Below are 20,485 nucleotides of genomic sequence, written 5' to 3'. Positions count from 1 at the left end.
ATATCACAAAATAAATATTTGTTTAACTTTATTGAATGCAGAAGCTTGTTTCCCAACTTGATATTTCCCTTTATTCACCATATGAAAAAACTGTTTTAAAGCATATGTTGGAGTAGAGGAGATTTTTTTTTTTATGTTTTTCATTCCCCAATGTTAGAAATGTTAAAAGTATAAAATACAAAGATTTTGTAAAATAGAATCTATAAAGCTTCTTGCTGCCAAAATTAGTACTTGACATTGAAATTTTGAAACTGAAGAGACCAAAATTTGAACTATTTTGAAAAAGTTCAACATTTGAAAAGTTTCTTTAGGTTTTTTAGTTATCATTCTTCCTTCTGACATCTTTATTTACTCCCTGCCAATCCCAAGAAACAATGAAGATATCTTCAGGATGTTATAATGTAACATAGATTAGATCTTCCTTCCTTCTTCCTTCCTTCCTTCCTTCTTTCCTTCCTTCCTTCCTCTCTCTCTTTCTTTTTCTCTCTCTTCCTCTCTTTCCTTTTTTTTTTTTTCCAGCTTGCAAACTTTACTCTGTGCCCAGCCTATAGTACCTTGGGTGGTGGGGGGCCAGAATGGAGTAAATTTTTTTCTTAAGAGATTTCTAACACAACTAGATACTCAGTGGTGATGCTTTTTTGCCATTATATATGAAGATGTCAATTACATAATGGCCATTGATTTATTATAATTCTAGCCTTTATTTATATTTTTCTGCCATGAAATTCATGAGTTAAATCAAATTAAATTTTAAAATTAAAAATACTTAATCAAATACAATGGATTTTTTTATATTGTCAGTGGTAAAATTCAGCATTCATATACATAACATAGAATAGTTAGTATAATAGTATAGCTTGTCATTTAATTTCTGAACATGAACACTTCTAGAGTAGATTAGTGAGGAATTATGCAATAGTAAGTAAACTGCCAAATTCATCTGATTCAACTACAGGAAAATTTACAAATCTGTATAATGGATAACCATAGCTTACATTTATCGAATGTATATTAAGTGCTAGGCAATATGCCATACACTTTACTGGCACTATCTCATTTAATCTTCCAAACTCAGTGAGATAGGTAATTTATTATTCTCATTTCACAGATGAAGAAACCAGAGTTCCAGAGAGGTTAAATAATTTGCCCAAGGTCACTTAGCTAGTGTTAAAAAAGGATAGGTTGTGGGATGCCTGGGTGGCTCAGTTGGTTGAGCGGCTGCCTTCAGCTCGAGTCATGATCCCGGGGTCCTGGGATCGAGTCCCACGTCGGGCTCCTTGCTCGGCGGGGAGCCTGTTTCTCCCTCTGCCTGCCGTTCCCCCTGCTTGTACTCTCACTCTCTCTCTCTTTAGCAAATAAATAAATAAAATCTTTTTTTAAAAAAGGATAGGTTGAGCTCTAGTGAATAAGGTAACAACACATCTAAGCAAAAATAATTTAAACCATGTTTATTAAATAAATAAATCCATAATTAATGAATCATTAAAGAAAGTCAGAGATATTTGTGGTCTATTTTTTGCCAACTTTGCCATCCATGCTTTTCTCCAAAACTTTTTGATGGTACTTTCATAGAGTATCAGACTGATGGGACACTAATCTAATCCAGTGTGAAATTTCTCATACAAGATAATGAGTTGAAGGTTAAAAAGTTTTAGCTGTCACATTTAAGTTTTAGTAATAAATGATTTAGTCATTTTATCAAAATCTTAAAAGGCTAAAACAAATGGATAAGAAACAAACACACACATGTTATTTTTCACAGTTCAAACCTTATCTTGACAGTTTTATCAAGTGAAACCATGGTAAAATTTTTTTTGACAATAGAAAATGAAATTGAATACTCATTGATTTAAATTTTTCACTTGTCAGGGACGCCTGGGTGGCTCAGTTGGTTAAGCGGCTGCTTTTGGCTCGGGTCATGATCCTAGGGTTCAGGGATGGAGTCCCATATCGGGCTCCTTGCTCAGTGGGGAGCCTGCTTCTCTGTCTGCCTACTCTGCCTGCTGCTTCCCCTGCTTGTGCTGCCCTCTCTGTCTCTCTGACAAATAAATAAATAAAATCTTAAAAAAAAAAGATTTAAATTTTTCACTTGTTATTTTTTTTTTAAAGATTTTATTTATTTATTTGACAGAGAGAGAGAGAGAGAGAGAGAGAGCAGGAACACAAGCAGAGGGAGTGGGAGAGAGAGAAGCAGGCTTCCCACAGAGCAGGGAGCCCAATACGGGGCTTGATCCCAGGACCCTGGGATCATGACCTGAGCCAAAGGCAGATGTTTAACAACTGAGCCACCTAGGTGCCCCTTTCACTTGTCATTTTAAATGGAGTATCATTATTTGGAGATTCCTGATCAATGAAGAAAAAATAGTAGCTTTCCGAACCAGCAGCTTTCCTTGACATATATGGCTTATTCTTATGATCCCTTGAAATCAGAGCTTTAGTATAATGCCAAGGTGTCATCTGAGAGATTTAATTAAGTATACTTTAATGAGGAAGACTGAGCAACATAAATGACTTTTAAATTTGTGTTCTGGCAGGAATCTTCCAAGTAACATTCTTATAAATAGCCATCAATTACATTAAGATTTAGAACTTGATAACCAGGGGCACCTGGGTGGCTCAGTTGTTAGGTGTCTGCCTTCAGCTTGGGTCATGATCCCAGGGTCCTGGGATCGAGCCCTGCATCGGGCTCCCTACTCTGCGGGAAGCCTACTTCTCTCTCTCCCACGCCCCCTGCTTGTGTTCCCTCTCTCGCTGTCTCTCTCTCTCTGTCAAATAAAATCTTTAAAAAAAAAAAAAGAACTTGATAACCAAATAATGATATTATTGAAAGCTTTTGCTTTAAAGTAAGTTTCTAATTCTTTAGAGAGGGTTTGGAGAGAGTGGGTGGAGAGTAAGGAGGATAACTGCTCAGCTCACTCAGTGAGATATTAAATCTAGAGCCAGAATATCATGATTCATTTTTGGTTTTACTCAACTGTGTATATATTCTTAACACAAAAGTAATACAAGTTAGGGGCACCTGGGTGGCTCAGTTGGTTAAGCGACTGCCTTCGGCTCAGGTCATGATCTCAGGGTCCTGGGATCGAGCCCTGCATCGGTCTCCCTGCTCGGAAAGGAAGCCTGCTTCTCCCTTTCCCACTCCCCTTGCTTGTGTTCCCTCTCTCGCTGTCTCTCTCTCTGTCAAATAAATAAATAAAAATTTTTAAAAAAAAAAGTAATACAAGTTAAATAATATCAAATGTATAGTATAAATTACTATTAACAATTTCTTGAGCATATTTCTGGGAAGTTTTCTGTATCTGTGTAGGGACAGGTAGACATGAGGGGACACTCTAGAAAGATGGCTCAAAGACTCTGTGATACAGGTTTAGGACCCAGGGATAAAGTATAGTTGACCCTCGAATAACACAGGTTTCAACTGCACAGGTCCACTTATATGCAGATTTTTTCAATAAATATAGTGTATTTCCCTATGATTTTGTTAATAGCCACCTTTCTCTAGCCTACTTTATTGTAAGAAAATAGTATATAATACATATAACATATAAAATATGTGGTAATCAACTCTTTATGTTATTGGTTAGGCTTCTGGTTAACAGTAGGCTATCAGTAGTTAAGTTTTGAGAGAGTCAAAAGTTCTATGTGGATTTTCAACTGTGTGTCATGATGAGTGCCTCAACCCCCACATTGTTCAAGGGTCAACTTGTATTGATGTGCATTCTCTTAGTTTCGGCTTTGTAAGGAGTAGATGAGTATGTAATAGTTGAGAGCATATACTTTTCTCTAACTGCTTTTAGCTATGTGGAAAGGTTTAGGAGCGTGAAGGAACCATATCTCAATCTCATTTTACAGGTGAATAAACCAAAGCTTAGAGAAGTTAAGTGATTTGCTCAAGGTGACACAGCTCTTAACTGACAGAGCTTGCAACTTAGATTTCTCCCACACCTCTGGTTTCTTTACTCTCTTCCCCTATAAATCTTAATCGATATTTTATTTATTTATTTATTTGAGAGAGCGAGAATGAGAGCGAGAGAGTACATGAGAGGGGGGAGGGTCAGAGGGAGAAGCAGGCTCCTCGCTGAGCAGGGATCCCGATGTGGGACTTGATCCCGGGACTCCGGGATCATGACCTGAGCCGAAGGCAGTGACTTAACCAACTGAGCCACTCAGGGGCCCTTAATCGATATTTTAAACAAGCATGTTTGTACTTGAGCTAAATGCTGCTTGCTGTTAACAAACTTGTAGTAAAGATTGTTCTAAGTTTCAAAGATTATTTGGCATGGGTGGAAGTGAACACTGTTTAAAAGTTGTTTGGCATAAATGGTCAATACCATTTTTCACAAATTCAAATTGATATTTGGATGGTTAAATATGTCTATCTTATTTACCTTGTGGATTTTCTGAATTGGCTTAAAAGTTCTCCCCTAGCCCTTACATAATACACAGACTTCACATGTTTGATATTTTTTTTTCCCCTCCTTCACTAAAATGTAATTTCTGGGCAGTAGGACTTTATCCATCTTAATCATCACTGGAACCTGAAACAGTGCCTGAAACTTTGTAAAGGATCATAAATATATAATGAGAATGTAGGAAGGGAAGATAGGATGACCTCTCTCAAGCCATTTAATATTGTTTACAGGTCCATTAAAGATATAGTTGTGGGTTCTGGGACATAATAGTATAGACTTACTTTTCCCTGTCCCTTCCGTCTAAATCTACCAGATTACCTTGGAAATAGTTGAATAATCATAAAAGCACTTTGAAATACAGAGAGAATAAAGTGGACTGGCTAGGGACCTTAGAACTTGAAGATTGACACCAAGTGAGTTTCCTGGGTTTTCTTTTATCTACCTAAATTGGGCACCAGAGAAGTCTGTGACTCAGAACTGGCAACAGGCACAGAGAGAAAGAATAAGTCAATAAATAAGCATGAATAGCCTGCTCGCAAAGACTAGGAAAGGCAAAGACTAGCAGAGTCTTGGTGGGATGACTTACACCTAGTGACAGCAGCTGATCCACTAGCAAAATCTGGGGGCTAACTCATCCCCCACCACTTGTATAATAGCAACAACAGAACTTGATATGGTCAACCTACCCCATGCCTCACACCTGCCAAGTAGCAGTGGGCCCGATATACTAACAGTAAAACCAAAGAGGGCCCAAATACAGGCTTCACATAAACCAGAAGCAGCAGGTCCGTCTGTCCTGTGTCACAGGATCAAAATAGGACACTAGCAATGGTCTTTCAAATTGTCATGTGAGATGGGTCTAAAATACTTTTAAATGCCTGCCTTGTTGCATGATCTGAAGTTTTGTCTCAGTCAAAATTGGATTGTGAGTTGCATTAAATCTGGGTGAAAATAGGTCTGAGAACTCAAGAGGAAATGATCCATTTTTCAAACTAATAAAGTATAGAATATCAAAAGTTAAATGAGCACTTTCCCCTCCCTCAAGATAATCAACTCCCACAGTTGTTGTTTTTCGCCAGTTAGCTGTGAGACAAGTTGAAGTAAGACCAGTAAATTTCAAATATTTTTAAATCAAATTATTACAAAGGTAGCTATCCTGTTAATGGACCATATGCCATTTTTTTAAATAAAGATTTTGTTTATTTGACAGAGAGAGAGACAGCGAGAGAGGGAACACAAGCAGGGGGAGTGGGGGAGGGAGAAGCAGGCCTCCCGCCGAGCAGGGAGCCCGATGCGGGGCTCGATCCCAGGACCCCGGGATCATGACCTGAGCCGAAGGCAGACGCTTAACGACTGAGCCACCCAGGGGCCCCTGCAGCTTTGCTATTAATCATGTAGTTCCCGGAGGTTTTTTTGATTCTTTCTGATTTTCTGCATAAATAATCATGTCCTCTGTGAACAAACACAGTTTTATTTCTCTCTTCCCAATCTGTTCCTTTTTATTTCCTTTTCTCATCTTATTGCATTAGTTAGGACTTCCAGTATGGTGTTGAAAAGCAGTAGTAGGGGCGCCCGGGTGGCTCAGTTGGTTAAGTGACTGCCTTCGGCTCAGGTCATGATCCCGGAGTCCCTGGATCGAGTCCCACATCGGGCTCCCTGCTCGGCGGGGAGTCTGCTTCTCCCTCTGACCCTCCCCTCTGTCATGTGCTCTCTCTCTCTCTCTCTCATTCTCTCTCCCTCAAATAAATAAATAAAATCTTTAAATAATAATAATAATAATAAATAAAAATAAAAGAGAAATGTGCTGGGGCACCTGGGTGGCTCAGGAGGTTAATCGTCTGCCTTTGACTCAGGTCGTGATTCCAGGGTCCTGGGATCCAGCCCCGCATCGGGCTCCCTGCTCAGTGAGGAATCTGCTTCTCCCTGTCCCACTGCCCCTCCCTCCCCCTCCCCCTGCTCATGCTCTCTCTCTCTCTTTCTCTCTCTCTTTCGCGTGTGCTTTCTCTCTCTCAAATAAATTAATAAAATCTTTTAAAAAAAATGAAAGAGGAATGTGCTCATGTGTCAACTTAGCATATACAAGTTTTCTAAGACATTAAGTTAGAAAAGCAAAGTCTGTCTGGCTCCTTGGTGGCATATTCTAATGAGACACTTGAGTTTTGTTGAGGAGAGAAACGTTCAAACAATCCTATAGCCCTTAAAATGTTTTGACTTTATGCAGCCAGGCAACCATATGCTAAGGGGAGAGTTGTAATTGAGTAGCTTTAACCTGGATATTTCTAAGCTGTATCCTATAATATATTGCGGTCGTGTTGATTAGTGTAATTCATGGTACCTTGAAAGGGCCCTGAGGGATATAGTTTGATAATTGAACTGCGTAACCTTGTTGTTATTTAACCCAGTCTCAGGCTCCTATCAGAAGTCCTCAAGCCACTGCTACTTCAAAAAAAGGGAGGACACATTTTGATAACTCCAGTTTTATATCTCATGCTGCCAGCATAGCATGAAAAAATAGACATTTAAATCATGACTAAGAGTCAGCATATTGTAGAATGAAATAGTTGATGATGTTAGTGATTTTAAACTTTTCTTTCTTTTTGTGTGTGTGTGTATGTGTATATACAGCAATGAAAACTACTGGTTGTAACTTAGATAAGGTAAATATTCTTCCTAATGCTCTGATCACTCCACTCATATCAAGCAGTATGATAAAGAGTGAAGATGTTACTCCAATGGAAGTAACAGCAGAAAAAAGATCTTCCCCTATTTTTAAGGTGAGTTACATTGATTAGTGCCCCATATCTTCATCTCAGTTATAAAAATTGCTAGTTTGATTTCTTTTCTCCGTGTTTGTGCTTTTTACTTTTCCTGTTTCTTTCACATGTGTTTCTCTGTAGATGCAGTTAATGAGTTTCGCTTTTCAGAGTGATTTAACATGCTAATAAAATAGCCTGCAAAGTGACTTCCAATATACCTTGATAAGGGAAGAATTAATGTTAGCTAGACCTGTGGGATGTGGGATATTAATGAAAGTACAGGTTTAGTATTTTCAGAATTGGAGACATTTTTATTTCCTTTTTTCCTCCAGTCTTTTTCTATAACTCCCTTTCCCTTTTTTACTTACTCTTTTCCCTCCAAAATGTTACCAGTGATCCACAAGATGGAGGTATTTTTAAGTTTACTATTACTTCATGAACTATAGAATTAATGTGTTCTTCCTGTCCTAAGCACATCAATAACTGATTATTAAAGTTTTTTGTTTGGCTCTCTTTGCTTATAACATTTATTAAAAAGATATCCTAATGACCGATATCATGGTATCACTGAAAATCCTAGTCTTAGGATTCCCGAAAAAATAATGTAGAGTGGAAAATCGGTCCTGCATATATGTATGTTTTTAGAATAATAATTTTTGAAGTACCATATGAGTTAATTTAATGTTTACATAGACATATCATTTGGGGATTTTTATTTTTTAGACTGCAAAGACAGTTGGATCAACTCAACAAACGTTAGAAAATATCTCTAACATGGCAGGAAATGGGTCTTTTTCATCATCATCCTCTTCCCACTTACCTTCTGAAAATGAAAAGCAGCAGCAGATTCAGCCCAAGACATACAACCCAGAGACCCTGACCACCATCCAGACACAGGACATTTCACAGCCTGGTACCTTTCCAGCAGTTTCTGCTTCTAGTCAGCTGCCCAGCAGTGAGGCACTGCTGCAGCAGGCTCCCCAGTTTCAGACCCGAGAAACTCAGTCTCGAGACGTACTACAGTCAGATGGGACAGTGGTTAACTTGTCACACCTGACTGAATCATCCCAGCAACAGCAGCAGTCACCACTACAAGAACAAGCGCAGACTTTACAGCAGCAGATTTCGTCCAATATTTTCCCATCACCGAACAGCGTGAGTCAGCTACAGAACACGATTCAGCATTTGCAAGCCGGGAGTTTTACAGGCAGCACTGCTAGCGGCAGCAGTGGAAATGTTGACTTGGTCCAGCAGGTTTTAGAGGCACAACAGCAGTTATCTTCAGTTTTATTTTCTGCTCCAGATGGTAATGAGAATGTTCAAGAACAGCTTAGTGCAGACATTTTTCAACAAGTCAGTCAAATTCAAAATAGCGTAAGCCCTGGAATGTTTTCCTCAACAGAGCCAGCAGTCCATACTAGACCAGATAATTTAATAGCCGGAAGAGCCGAAAGCGTTCACCCACCGCCTGAGAACACATTATCCGGTCAACAGCAGCAACAGCAACAGCAGCAAGTGATGGAATCATCAGCTGCGATGGTGATGGAGATGCAGCAGAGTATCTGCCAGGCGGCTGCCCAGATCCAGTCCGAGTTATTCCCTTCACCTGCGTCAGCAAACGGGAACCTTCAGCAATCTCCAGTTTACCAGCAGACTTCGCACATGATGAGTGCGTTATCTACCAATGAGGACATGCAAATGCAGTGTGAATTGTTTTCTTCTCCACCTGCGGTTTCTGGAAACGAAACTACTACAACCACCACACAACAGGTTGCAACCCCTGGCACGACCATGTTTCAGACATCGAGTTCAGCAGATGGAGAAGAAACTGGAGCACAAGCAAAGCAGATTCAGAACAGTGTCTTTCAGACCATGGTCCAAATGCAACACAGTGGGGACAGTCAAGCTCAAGTTAACCTTTTTTCATCTACGAAAAGTATGATGAGTGTGCAGAGTAATGGTACTCAGCAACAAGGTAACGGCCTATTCCAGCAAGGTAATGAGATGATGTCACTCCAGTCTGGGAACTTTCTGCAGCAGTCTTCTCATTCACAGGCTCCACTTTTTCACCCTCCGAATCCTATCGCTGATGCTCAGAACCTTTCCCAGGATGCTCAAGGTTCTATTTTCCACAGCCCAAGTCCCATCGTCCACAGTCAGACTTCTACGACGTCCTCTGAACAAATGCAGCCTCCAATGTTTCACTCCCAGAGTACCATGGCTGTGCTCCAGGGCTCTTCTGTTCCTCAAGACCAGCAGTCGGCCAACTTGTTTCTGTCCCAGAGTCCAATGAATAATCTTCAGAGTAACACAGTAGCCCAAGAAGAACAGATTTCATTTTTTGCTGCTCAGAACTCAATTTCTCCGCTGCAGTCAACATCTAACACCGAGCAGCAGGCTGCTTTCCAGCAGCAGGCTCCAATATCACACATCCAGACCCCTATGCTCTCCCAGGAACAGGCGCAGCCCTCCCAGCAAGGTATGTTCCAGCCTCAAGTGTCGCTGGGCTCCCTGCCTCCTAATCCAATGCCTCAGAACCAACAAGGAACGATCTTCCAGGCTCCGCGCTCAATAGTCACCCTGCAGAGTAACTCCCCGTCCCAGGAGCAGCAGCAGCAGCAGCAGCAGCAGCAGCAGCAGAGCATTTTGTTCAGTAGCCAGAATACCATGGCCACGATGGCCTCCCAGAAGCAGCCACCGCCAAACATGATGTTCAGCCCGGGTCAGAATCCAATGGCTAATCAGGAGCAGCAGAACCAGGCCATCTTTCACCAACAAAATAACATGGCCCCGATGAATCAAGAGCAGCAGCCCATGCAATTTCAGAACCAGCCTACAGTCTCCTCTCTTCAGAATCCAGGCCCTGCCCAGTCTGAGTCGCCACAAACCTCCTTGTTCCATAGCTCTCCTCAGATTCAGTTGGTCCAAGGGTCACCCAGTTCTCAAGAGCAGCAAGTAACACTGTTCCTCTCTCCAGCATCCATGTCTGCTTTGCAGACCAGTATGAACCAACAAGACATGCAGCAGTCTCCTCTTTATTCCCCTCAGAACAACATGCCCGGAATCCAGGGAGCCGCATCTTCACCTCAGGCACAGGCAACTTTATTTCACAACACCACCGGAGGCACAATGAACCAACTACAGAATTCTCCTGGCTCATCTCAACAGACTTCCGGAATGTTCTTGTTTGGCATTCAGAATAGTAAGAAACTCTTTCTAATTTCTTATTTCTTAACTGTTATTGGTTGAAGTGGTCACATTATTACTATTTTTATTAAAAGGAAGCAAAACACAGGGGTCTTTTTTTTTTTTTTTTTTAAGATTTTATTTATTTACTTGACAGAGACACAGCGAGAGAGGGAACACAAGCAGGGGGAGCTGCGGGCAGAGGGAGAAGCAGGCTCCCCGAAGAGCAGGGAGCCCGATGTGGGGCTCGATCCCAGGACCCTGGGATCATGACCTGAGCCCAAGGCAGTTGCTTAACCAGCTGAGCCACCCAGGCGCCCCAAAACACAGGGGTCTTAAGAGCACAGATTATACTTGGAACTGAGTTCAAGTCCCAGCTATACCATTTATATACCGTGAGATCGTGGACAAGTTACGTGACCTGCAAAAGCTTCAGTTTCCACCTCTTTAAATGGTGGTAATATGTACTTAATCGAAAAGGATATTGGGAGGACTAAATGCGGTCATGAATATAAATGAATGTGTTTGCCATTTTAATCTATAAACTTGAAAGGAAAATGAAGTAAGAATGACAGAAAATATCTCTGCCAATTAAAGCAAGTAGTTTCCAAGGAAGTAGAAACTCATCTTTAATATTTATATTCCAAGGAAAATGTGTAGGACTTACAATTAACGAAGCAAAGTTGTATCTGTATACCACTTAGAAGAGACCTGGGATGAATTTCAGTACCATTTGGTGAAAACCTTTTTGGGGGCTGTCAGGTGCCTCCCTTCTAGTTCTCTTTTGAATAAGCACAATAATGAATTTCCCCCAGCAACTAATAAATATCTTCTTATGAATCTTAACAGAAAGTAACTAATCAGGTAGCTTCTCTATTTTAAATGTCTCTGCAGACTGTAGTCAGCTTTTAACTTCTGGACCAGCTACATTGCCAGATCAGTTGATGGCCATAAGTCAGCCAGGCCAACCCCAGAATGAGGGCCAGCCACCTGTGACAACACTTCTTTCTCAGCAAATGCCAGAGAATTCTTCACTAGCATCCTCTATAAATGCCAACCAGAACATTGAAAAGATTGATTTGCTTGTTTCGTTGCAAAACCAAGGGAACAACTTGACTGGCACCTTTTAACTGGATGAGTAAGTATTGCATTTTGGCTTCTTTTTTTATTGAAAAGCATCGATAAATTGTATTATTCTTAACCAGATTTGTGTTTAAGTAATAACATCTTTTAGACCCTACTCTTTTGAAATATGGCTTTCTCACAAGATGATACTTTTTCGAGCTGCATAAATTACTCTGAATGGTAACTTGTAGTTGTATTGTTAGTACTAGGCAATCCTTCTGGCTCTAAGTTTCTTTGCTGTGGAACGACAGAACATCCAATGAATGTACTGTATATTGGATATAATTATATCTCATCTCTCCCTTCCTCAAGAAATAAATACTGAGTCAGAAAAGTCTGTGGAAGTATAAATATGGTGAAGTATCATTTATAATACTGTAATATACTTTGGGGTCATTCAGGGTAATGGGAAATTTCTGAATGCTTTCACTCCCTAGTGAGTTATATTCAACTTCTCCTTCTTTTTTAGAAATTCCATGAAGAAAATTCTGATTCCAAGATGTCCTGAGATCATGTGATTCCATGAGGATTTTTGAACTGTTACTTTAAAAACAAAACAAAGTATGAAAAACTGTGATTGAGTAAATGGATAGATTTTACTCTTACTGCAAAAGAGCACATCTGTGCTGCCTGTTGCAGTGATTAGCCACCATTGTTAACATCTTCATATTTTATATTCCTAATAACAGTGATGACTGAGAATCCTTTTGAGTTTCCAGCTGACAGAATTAATTGTTGCTATTTTCCTAGGCGCTATTTCTTTAAAAGTACAGTTTAAATCCAAAAGCTGGACTGCTCAGTTATTATTGCTATTAGAAAGTAATTCATAATGTCATGTTTACTTTTGTTCTTTATTCATATTTTCTTTCCTGCATTGTTTTAGTCAAGTAATGGCTTTTGAAAAAGGAAAATTCAAATAGCAACTAAAACTTAAGGCTGTGATTTTTCAATATAAAAAGCACAGCTGTTGGCCAAAGTGAAGGAATCTTTTTTTCAGTTTTTATGGAGAAACTGAAGGGGTAACATTCTGACAAGTAAGCTGTATTAAGAGCTCTGCACATGTAAGAGACCTCTTTATTTATCACAAAGGCAGACAACACACAAACTAGGAAGAATTGAAATGCTATTGATTTTATTTTTCGGAGAGTTGTTAATTCTCTGTGTTTCTCTTAAGGGGTTTAGCCATAACTGTGCATAGAAGAATAATTATCTTGGTCTATCAAAAAATGAAGGGGATAATATGTGGTAAATTATGTTCTGATATCCTCCTATGGCAGTTTAAAACTGACACAGCAATTTGAGTCTGCTTTCTTCTTACCCCAGTCGTGGACCGATGTTTCCTTTTTATATTCATTTATATTCTTCTCCCCCTCTCCTTCACTTTATTTTAGACAATTAGTAATATACTACTAGCTTTGTGACCCTGTAGCAACTTAAAGGAAAAGGCCACTTCGGTCTGGGGTAACCCAGCAAGTCCTGCAGCACAGGCAGGGCAGGGGGCTACCCTTTCAGGATGGAGGGGAGCGGATTCCTGAGACACAAGAAACAATGCATTCATTTGTTTCCATGAACGGTGCTGTTCTGAAGTCTTCAAATTTTCCCTCTAATAGGAAACAGTGTACATTTTAATTTAAAAAAAAAAAAAGGCAAACTAAAATTTCTTGAAACATCACTTCTCCCTGAACTGCAGTGAGTGTAATTCACTTGTCACCTCAGTGCTTTACAGTTTGAAGTGGTCACTTATCTGATGGTTCCCACAAGCCTTAGGCTTTACAGGGTCATATCATTGACTTAAAATGAATTAACTTGTGTTACATCTATAGAGAGCAAAATTACACACTCCAGAATTTGCAGTTGTAGCATTAGTTATACAGTTCTGGGTGTTCTTGCCACCCATGGGATGCCTGCTTCTCATACAACCTGTTTCTGGACACATGCTTATGTCTTATTTTCCTTTTGGCATGTAGAAAGCTGTTAATACAGTTTAAGGCCAAATTGTGTGTGGCTTCTATATGTAGATAAGATGTTTTGGTATTCATGTCCCTTTCATTTGTTTTTTTTTAAGTGTACAAGAAAATAGCCTGTTAAATGATTGTTGAAGGCTACTTTTCTGTTTGTTTGTTTTTAATTTTTTTCTATCCTATACATTTAGTTGAACTTTGTAGAATTGTGGTGTTGGTTTTGTTTATACAGCCAGATTTTTTCCCCCTTTTTGTGGTCTTCCTTGGTTCTTTGAACGTTCTCTTCTTCTAATTTGTTTTTTCTCTTTGTTCTTATATATTCGTTCCTCCACCCCCAACCCTTTCTTTCTTTCTCTCTCTGATTGAGAGGCATTGAATTACGTTTTCAGTAGTACAGGCTTCTTGCCGATATGAAGGGAACTTTTCAGAAAGAGACCTACTCTGGGTCATTTACTTTTGAATACAGTTTTCAATCGTTCAAGTTTTGGATGGTTTATATCTAATGTGTGTTTCATTTTTTTGGAAAGCTATATTTTGTATTTAGGAAATGGTATACTATTTTGCTATTTGTACTGAGTGAGTACATTGGCATAAATATAGAAATTTATATATATACATATATATAAACTATTCTTTTTTTGCCACACATTTTTGTGGTAAATTTGTGAGTTTGTCTGATGTTCTACCACAACGTGGCGTCTGATAACAGTGAGGGGGGGTTTGTTATGTCTTTATTGAGTATTTAAGTATCTTTTGAAACAAATGACCTGTTCATCTGTGGCCATTCCATCGGGCAGTTCCTTGATGTTTTTAGTGGGCTAAAGGCAGCTTACTGTGTGTTTGCTGGATCTTTCACTCAGCAAAATGTTAGAGTAAGGAGAAGCATCTAGGCAGTTGTGTCAGATGGTGTTTCACAAGAATGAGCCATTCAGTCCTTGCTCACTATATATTTAATATTTTATTGTTGTTATTGTTATTATTAATTGGCTTTCTGTATTCTATGCCTTTTATTTATGACACTAAAAAATATCCCATGTTTGTAATTTTAATAACATTTTCCCCATCTTGTAATATCCAGAGCTACTTTATAAATTCTCTGAACCAAAAGCATTTTCCTCAATATATCATCTCTCCCCACCCCATCAGGAAAAATTACCCAATATATTGTTCAGGTTATAAGAAGGACCAGCCACACAATCCAGTGCTTCAGTTTTAAAATGTAAAACTCTAACTGCAGAGGTATAAAGAGGTGGCTTACCCAGCAGGTATAAAAATAAGAAGTAGAAATAAAATACTGTAAGTTTATTTCTGAGTTTTCTGACTTTTTTCCTAAGAGATTACACAGGAGACTCAGGAAGTCTATTTGTTCACCAAGTTCCAATTAGAATGTTTGTTAATACTGCTCTGTGGACGAAGTGGTGGCAAGAAGACTGGCTTGTGTGCTGACTTCTGTTCTGTCATTTAGCAAGAGGCTTATCATTATAAAATGCTGATTGCCAATGCCAAGTCACCAGGGACCAATTTTCTGTTTTATAGTATCTAAGTTTAGAACAGAACATACACCTGAACTGTATAGTGGCTTGATTGGATGGAGGCAGAAAACCCAATTTTTGTTTTCATAAATTTTGTGGTTATTTATACAAGGGCTGTGCTATGCTACCATATTCTTATTCAATAATGATTTTTTTTTAACATTGTTTAATGTTCCTTACACCTAAAGGTCAATGTTAAGTACAGCATTCTGAATATTTGGTTGCAAAAAGCATTTGTCTTCTTATGAAGAGTTAGCTCAGTAGTCAGTGGTTGATACTTGTGCTAATAATACAATTTCCAGATTACTGTTACAACTTATAACTACATATGGGAGAGACTCCATGAGCCAGCGAAGGCCTTGGAAGCAACAATTAAATTTATTTATGGCAGAAGGACCTAAATAAACTATGAACCTTTTTTATTCCTTTATATTGTTACATTCAATTGCTCTTGCTTTTAGCAACTCACCTTAATGCTTGGAGCTTATCTGTGTGTGTGTGTGTGTGTTATTCATTATTGTCATTCCATTATAGATCCACACCAACATGGGAGAAGATAACTAGAAGTCATATTGGCTTCTGAGCTTTATCAGGTTACCTTTGTATTGTGCTGTTACTTAGTCAGTACAAGTCTGTTTTGCCAGTCTCCCTAGAACAGGTTTTCAAAGGACTTAGTTTAATATAAAAGCAGAATTAACGAAGGATCTCCCTTCCTTCCTTTCTTTTCTTTTTTGGTAATATTGTATATGCTATAGTTGGAAATTTCATTATAGTGCATTTCTTATCCATCACAACTTCAGTTAATCTGCCTAGGAAAAATAATGTCAAAGGAAATGAGAAAGAAATTATATCTGAGTCCCTCTAGAACTAAGATAATTCCTTTTGACCATTTAAACTGTTTTGGACACTTGTTTTGGAAAAGTGAAATCTGTTTAGACAGATCAGTGATTAAAGATCAGAATTAAATGCGATAATAATCAAAGTCTCAAAATAAACATGACTTATACTCACAAGGAGTAATTTGAGAATTTTTCATTGTTCTCATGAAAATTTCTGTTCTAATACCTGTTCCCTAGTTAATTTTTTTTCTAATTAATTGAAAATTATATGAGGCCTGTTAGCTTTATGCTGCTTCATGACCACAGGCTTCATCCCTACCCAGTACAGCCATGTTATATCTGTACACCTTTGGTTATAAGGAGGGACTCAGTGAAGACAGAGACTGTATAGTTCAGCAGCTTTATTAGAAAAATAACTCAGAGTACATGCCTTAGTAAGTTAGGTTAGTAGAATCTCATAACATATTAAAAAGAGGTTTTCTCCTCTGCTTATTTGTGTCACTAGACCTAAATCATGGACATAATGTTCATAATGCAGTAAATATCAGAGTAACTTAGTGTCACTTGTGAATTGTCCCAGTGCTCTACTTACTTCTTTAATCCCCATTTGTTTTCATGCCATTCTAGCCTCATTCATTAATAAAATTCTATTTTTACTCCACTTTCAGGAAATTTTTTTAAATTAATATTTTATATCAAGATCAAATACTTATGGAAAAGTGCCTTTTTACCATGATAGTGCCCCTTTCTTGTAATTTCATTTTTCACTGTTGCCAAAAACAAATACACAAATGATTTCACTAGGCCCCAACTTTAGTTTTTTCATTTAGCCATTCTTTTCTCCATTTTTCGATCACAGTAGAAAACAACTTCATAAATTTCTCCCTTTGGCCTAAGAGTAACAGAGAAGATACATTGCTAGAATTGTTCCTTTGAGGGATGGTAAGTAATAGATTATAGAATTATACTGTTTCAGTTTTATATAAATGATCTAAATTTGTGTTCATCTTGACCAACTAATGATAGGTCTTATCTGAATGCTAATGAAAATTTTGTTATCTGTGAGACTCCATGTGCACAAATGTTTGTAGTTAAATTTCAGGAAGGAAGTATTTAAAGCATCTTCTCTGATCTTACTTATTAGATGGATGAAAACCACATAGTTCAGGTAAAAGCTGGTAATGTCAACTTTTCTAACTAGACAAGGCCATGTAATTCATTGTAGTGCACCTCTTACCTGTCAGAACCTTCATAATTTTTACGAAAAATAGTGTCAAAGGAAATAAAGAAGTTATTTTGGAATCCCGCTAGAACGAAGATAATGATTCCTTTCAACAGGATACAGTTGGATTGAGTGTCCCTCTGGTTTTTGTTAATTTTGCCTCTTCTGTAGCTCCTTACTGCAGTGGTGGTGTCTATCGAGAGAGCAGGATAGCAGTAGCTTGGGGATAGAGCTGCTTTCCCCGTGTGAGTATTTCTTTGACTTAGAGGCTCTGAAGACTGCAAAGCTTTATGCAGTATTCTTAATACCCTCATGATATTATGCACTTTAATCATTCCAAAGAAGTCAAGAATGCTCTGTGGTGATGATTCCTTCTTAATGAATACATTTAACTATTTATGTCCCTTTTTACTTTGGATAGCCAGCTGGGTGTAAGTGTTACGTGAGTATTTTCTAAAATGACTGTATAGTAGGACTTAAGACTTTGAAATGTAATTGACTATATGAGGAAATTATTCCACTTCAGCAAATCATTTTAGAAATATTAAATGTTCAGCTTGCTAATCTATATGTTTGAGACTTAATTAAAACCAGCTCTCTTCCAGTATATTTTGTGTCATGTTTATAAGAACCTTGTAGTATATAGTTTTCTACATAAACAGTATAAACCAGTGGTTTTCAAAGCCCACCAGCCAATGTCAGTATCACTTGGGAACTAGTTAGAAATGCAGATTTTGGGCCCTATCATAGACATACTGAATCAGAAACTCCGGCATGGGGCCTAGCAATCTGTGTTTTAACAAGCCGTTCAGGTGATTCTGATGTATGCTCATTTGAAAACCACTGGGGTAAGTGTTATACAGTAAGATCTAGAAATGTTCCCCCCCGCAGTCATACAAACAGTTATGTATATTGTTCTTTATGTAAATTCAGCTTAACCTGGTTATCCATAATCATTGATTGGCAATGATAATTTATTCTCAGTACTGCCTATAGAAATATAGTATGTTTTATATACATAAACAGTTTAGTTACTGATAATTCAGTTAACTTAGTTTGGCATTTTACTACCATGTACTAAAAAGTTTACATTAAATGACTGATTTAAATATATAGGTGCAATCTTCTATATTTCTTTTCATTGTTAATGATATTTAAGTAGCTAAAACAATTGACGGGTGCTAAAGTCTCCTGTTTATCCATGAAATGGGTACATTATGGGCAGTGATATTACAAGTTTTCTTTTCATTGCCTCTTACTTTACCAGCAGACCACAATTTTGGTCTGGCTAGACCAACCCTCAGAACATCATTCCTTGTATTCATATCTGTATCTGAGATGTTTAACAAGATGGCTGGCCAGGTCCACAAAGCACCTTATTTAATTTCTTTTTTAAATAGATGAAACTTATTTAAAAGTAGCTTGGTTTGTATAAGAACTGATGCAGTTAGCTATTCTTGGAACTTATGCTTCAGACAAGCATTATTTACTAAAATAGATATTGGACAAGCAGTGCATTATATAATCTGGGCACTTCTCCCTTCTCAATTGTATGCCTCATGGTGAATATAAACTAACAAGATAAGTAGATTTATCCATTCACTTTAATCTCCATGTGTAATTCAGTACCTCCATAATTGCTGTAATCTTCCTTCCACTGTTTACAAATCACCCAATTAATTAACTCATGGAAGAAAAATGCACATTCAAAATAAAAATAATTGTATACTCACTTTATAAAAATCACCACTGCTGTCTTTGCTTAATACTAGCAGTGGAAATGTAAGTGGCTTACTCTACAAACCTTGGTGCTGGCAATACATAGGCAAACTGTGGGGAGATGCTCTAGGTACATTCCTCCTTTCTTGTTCCCTTTCCCCTCTTCCCCACTTTATTGCATAATATATTCCTGTATCCAAAGCATTCTACCACAATTCTATTTGACTCCAACTTGTAATATCTCTTTTCAAAGACCCGTGTTTAACCATATCATCCTTGCTCTCTTTTTTCCCCGGAAGGAATTTGGTTTGAAATAGTTTATAGGGGTTGCTTCTTATTTTAGCTGATGAACCTCAGGACAACACACACACATACACACACACCATCTCAGATGTTTGAGAGTGGCTTTGGAATCAGACTAATGCGTCCAGTAAAGAACTGTCCTGCACTGAAGTGTTTATGACTTTAGTAACTACAAACTGATTCCAGTGACACTGAGCTAATTTCTTTTGAGCTAATGAATGTATCTGCTCACCTTGTTCCCTTCTAATTGATAAGCTCCAAGTAGTGGCTACTTTTTTGGGTCAACTTTTACTGAGTTTTATTCACTTCTTTTACCTAGTCTTTTAATTAACATACTGCAAATATTTCATTAACAAGTGCTTTAGTTACCATTCTGCCATTTAAATTTTTTAATTTTATTTTATTTTGCTTGAGCACACTGGTCAACCACTGAACTGCCTTCTTCCATTGTCCTGCAATGATATAAGGATTACATTTTTGTGTATATGGCTTTCATAGTTGGGATTTCAGAGCACTGACACCAGATATTTTCAGTTTGTTCTGTGGGGGAATTTCATTTGCATCTATGTTTTTAGCTATCTGTGATAACTTGTTAAATATTAAAAAGATATTTTGCTTCTATTGGAACATTTGTATACTCGCAACTATATTTCTGTAAACAGCTGCAGTCAAAAATAAAACATTGAAAGTTTTCATTTTGCAGTGGGTAACTGTCTTTTTTCCTCAAACTTTGTGAATGAATCCATATCCATGAATGTCAGTTTTGAGCAACGTGAGTATGTGGCTGAAATTATAAAATCATTTGGAAAAGGTACGAAAATACAGATCTATTTTTGAGCATTTACTTTGTGCCTAGTAGTTTTCCCGGGCAGCATACAAAGTGACTCAGTGTGGTAGCAAATCATGTAGCACAGAGGTGATTTTGATAAAAACCACATCTCCCCAGCCCTCAGTCAAACATCCAGAGGCAATAATCTCTTTTTGTTGTTCTTCTGTCAGTTCTTTTCACATACATAAATTAGTGTTTACCAATATGTGGTGTCTATATAACATATCACTATCAGTATTCAAAATGAGACATGAGTAAACATATATATGTCTATGTGCATTAGAAAAAATCTATGTCCACCTACTAGACTTTGGGCAAATATAAGTGATATTAAAAACAAATATAGATGATACATAGATATCATGAATTTGATATATAAATAACTGAAACTTCAGAAGCAGTGCTTTGAACAGTATGTTTATACCTTCTTATCACATATACTCTGTGTCTGTTGACTCTATGAAAGTGACTGAATTCTCAGCATACCCAAATGTATACACACACGAGTTGTTTTAGGAGGCTGTATATATTTCAACAATGCTGCCATTGTTCTAAATGTGTTTAAAAGTTGTCTTTTGGCCTTAATTGACTTCCAGCAGCA

At 37.9% G+C, this 20,485-nt stretch overlaps 1 protein-coding gene across 8 annotated transcripts in view; it reads left to right on the top strand.

Moving 5' to 3' along the window:
* The window catches only part of NFAT5 (nuclear factor of activated T cells 5), a 114,693-nt gene extending 94,943 nt beyond the window's left edge, over positions 1-19,750 (top strand). For all 8 annotated transcript variants that reach the window (XM_081806413.1, XM_081806414.1, XM_006730063.3 and 5 more), the window contains 4 exons: positions 7,038-7,186; positions 7,892-10,370; positions 11,249-11,492; positions 11,949-19,750. In XM_081806413.1, coding sequence (XP_081662539.1) covers positions 7,038-7,186; positions 7,892-10,370; positions 11,249-11,484 — 2,864 coding nt within the window. In that variant the 3' untranslated portion in view covers positions 11,485-11,492; positions 11,949-19,750. The remainder of the gene's footprint in view (positions 1-7,037; positions 7,187-7,891; positions 10,371-11,248; positions 11,493-11,948) is intronic.
* The last annotated feature ends 735 nt before the right edge of the window (positions 19,751-20,485 follow it).

The sequence above is a fragment of the Leptonychotes weddellii genome, chromosome 16 (genome assembly GCF_054177405.1).
Source record: "Leptonychotes weddellii isolate Sample4059 chromosome 16, ASM5417740v2, whole genome shotgun sequence".
NCBI classification, from domain to species: domain Eukaryota; kingdom Metazoa; phylum Chordata; class Mammalia; order Carnivora; family Phocidae; genus Leptonychotes; species Leptonychotes weddellii.
Note: the sequence above shows the minus strand (reverse complement) of the source record. Positions and strands in the feature narration are given on the sequence as shown.